General features: G+C 43.0%; 1 protein-coding gene across 1 annotated transcript; it reads left to right on the forward strand.

Annotated features, from left to right (window-relative positions):
- LOC100624207 (olfactory receptor 7G2-like) lies at positions 339–1,277 on the forward strand. Its single transcript, XM_013990530.2, has one exon. The coding sequence runs from the start codon at positions 339–341 to the stop codon at positions 1,275–1,277; it is 939 nt and encodes a 312-aa protein (XP_013845984.2).

Here is a 1,617-nt window from a genome sequence, read left to right on the forward strand (position 1 = left end):
TCAGCAGTACATCTGGAGTGATACCAAGAATTTGCATTTCTAACAAAGTTCCCAGTTGATGGTGGTGCTTCTCATCTGGGGACAATAAATTTTTTTTCTATGGCTACACCCACAACATATGGAAGTTCCCCCGGCTAGGGACTGAATTTGAGCATAGCTGTGAGCTACACTGTAGCTGTGGCAACACCAGATCATTTAACCTGCCAGGTCAAGGATTGAACCTGTGCCCCAAGCCAGTGCAGTTGGATTCATAACCCACTACACCACAGCAAGAACTCCAGGAGACAATTCATTTTATTCTCATTTCACTCCATTTTCCCATCAGATTCATCAACAACATGAATTCCAGAAATCAAACAGATGTTTCCAAATTCCTTCTCCTGGGATTGACAGAGGATCCAGAACTGCAGCCCTTCTTATTCTTCCTCTTCCTGTCCATATACCTGGTCACTGTCCTGGGAAACCTGCTCATCATCCTGGCTGTCAGCTCTGACTCCCACCTCCACACCCCCATGTACTTCTTTCTCTCCAGTCTCTCCTTTATTGACATTTGTATAAGCACAACCACCATCCCAAAAATGCTGGTAAATATCCAGGCACAGATACAACATATCACTTATACAGGCTGTCTGACCCAGATTGGCTTTGTCCTGATTTTTGGTGGTTTGGAAAATTTCATCCTTGCAGCCATGGCCTATGACCGCTATGTGGCCATTTGTCACCCCCTCAGGTACATGGTCATTGTGAACCCCCAGCTCTGTGTTCTGCTGATTCTGCTCTCACTGCTCATTAGCACTATGGTTGCCCTGATCCTTAGTCTGACAATGTTGCGCTTGTCCTTCTGCAAGAACCTGGAAATCCCCCACTTCTTCTGTGAACTTGCTCAGGTCATCAAGCTGGCTTGTTCTGATACCCTCATCAACAACATCCTGATATATTTAGCGATTGGTGTATTTGGTGCTATTTCTCTCCCTGGGATCATTTTCTCTTATATTCGAATTGTCTCCTCTGTTTTGAGAATGCCATCAGCAAGGGCAAAGCTTAAAGCTTTTTCCACCTGTGGGTCTCACCTCTCAGTTGTGTCCTTGTTCTATGGGACAGTTTTTGGGGTGTACATTAGTTCTGAGGTTACCACCTCTCCCAGGAAGACTTCAGTGGCTTCAGTTATGTACATTGTGGTTCCCCAAATGATGAACCCTTTTATCTACAGCTTGAGAAATAGCGACATGAAGGGAGCCTTGAGAAAACTCATAAATGGGATAACTTCCTTTTTGTGATTGTGCCATATACTTTGGATTTGGGTTTCTAGATTGAAACAAAGTGACAGAAATCCTGGGTGAGCCATAATGCTTGCTCTCTTCATCATGGAGTTCTTCTAAAATAGCCAGACACCATATTGGACAAATTAATTTTAATTTAGGATTGAAACGTGACTTTACTTTTTGTCTACTAGCCCTATGATACTTGACACATGATTTCAGTTCTACAATTTAAATTTCTTTGCTCAGGTTCTAGAGAAGCAGAGCCTGAGGCAAGTATTCTAGTTTTAGAGATTTTTTGGGGGAGAGATAACTCTTAGCAATCGGTATATTGCAGAAATTATGCAGGGCAAGGAAT

Source organism: Sus scrofa, chromosome 2 (genome assembly GCF_000003025.6).
Source record: "Sus scrofa isolate TJ Tabasco breed Duroc chromosome 2, Sscrofa11.1, whole genome shotgun sequence".
Taxonomy (NCBI): Eukaryota; Metazoa; Chordata; class Mammalia; order Artiodactyla; family Suidae; genus Sus; species Sus scrofa.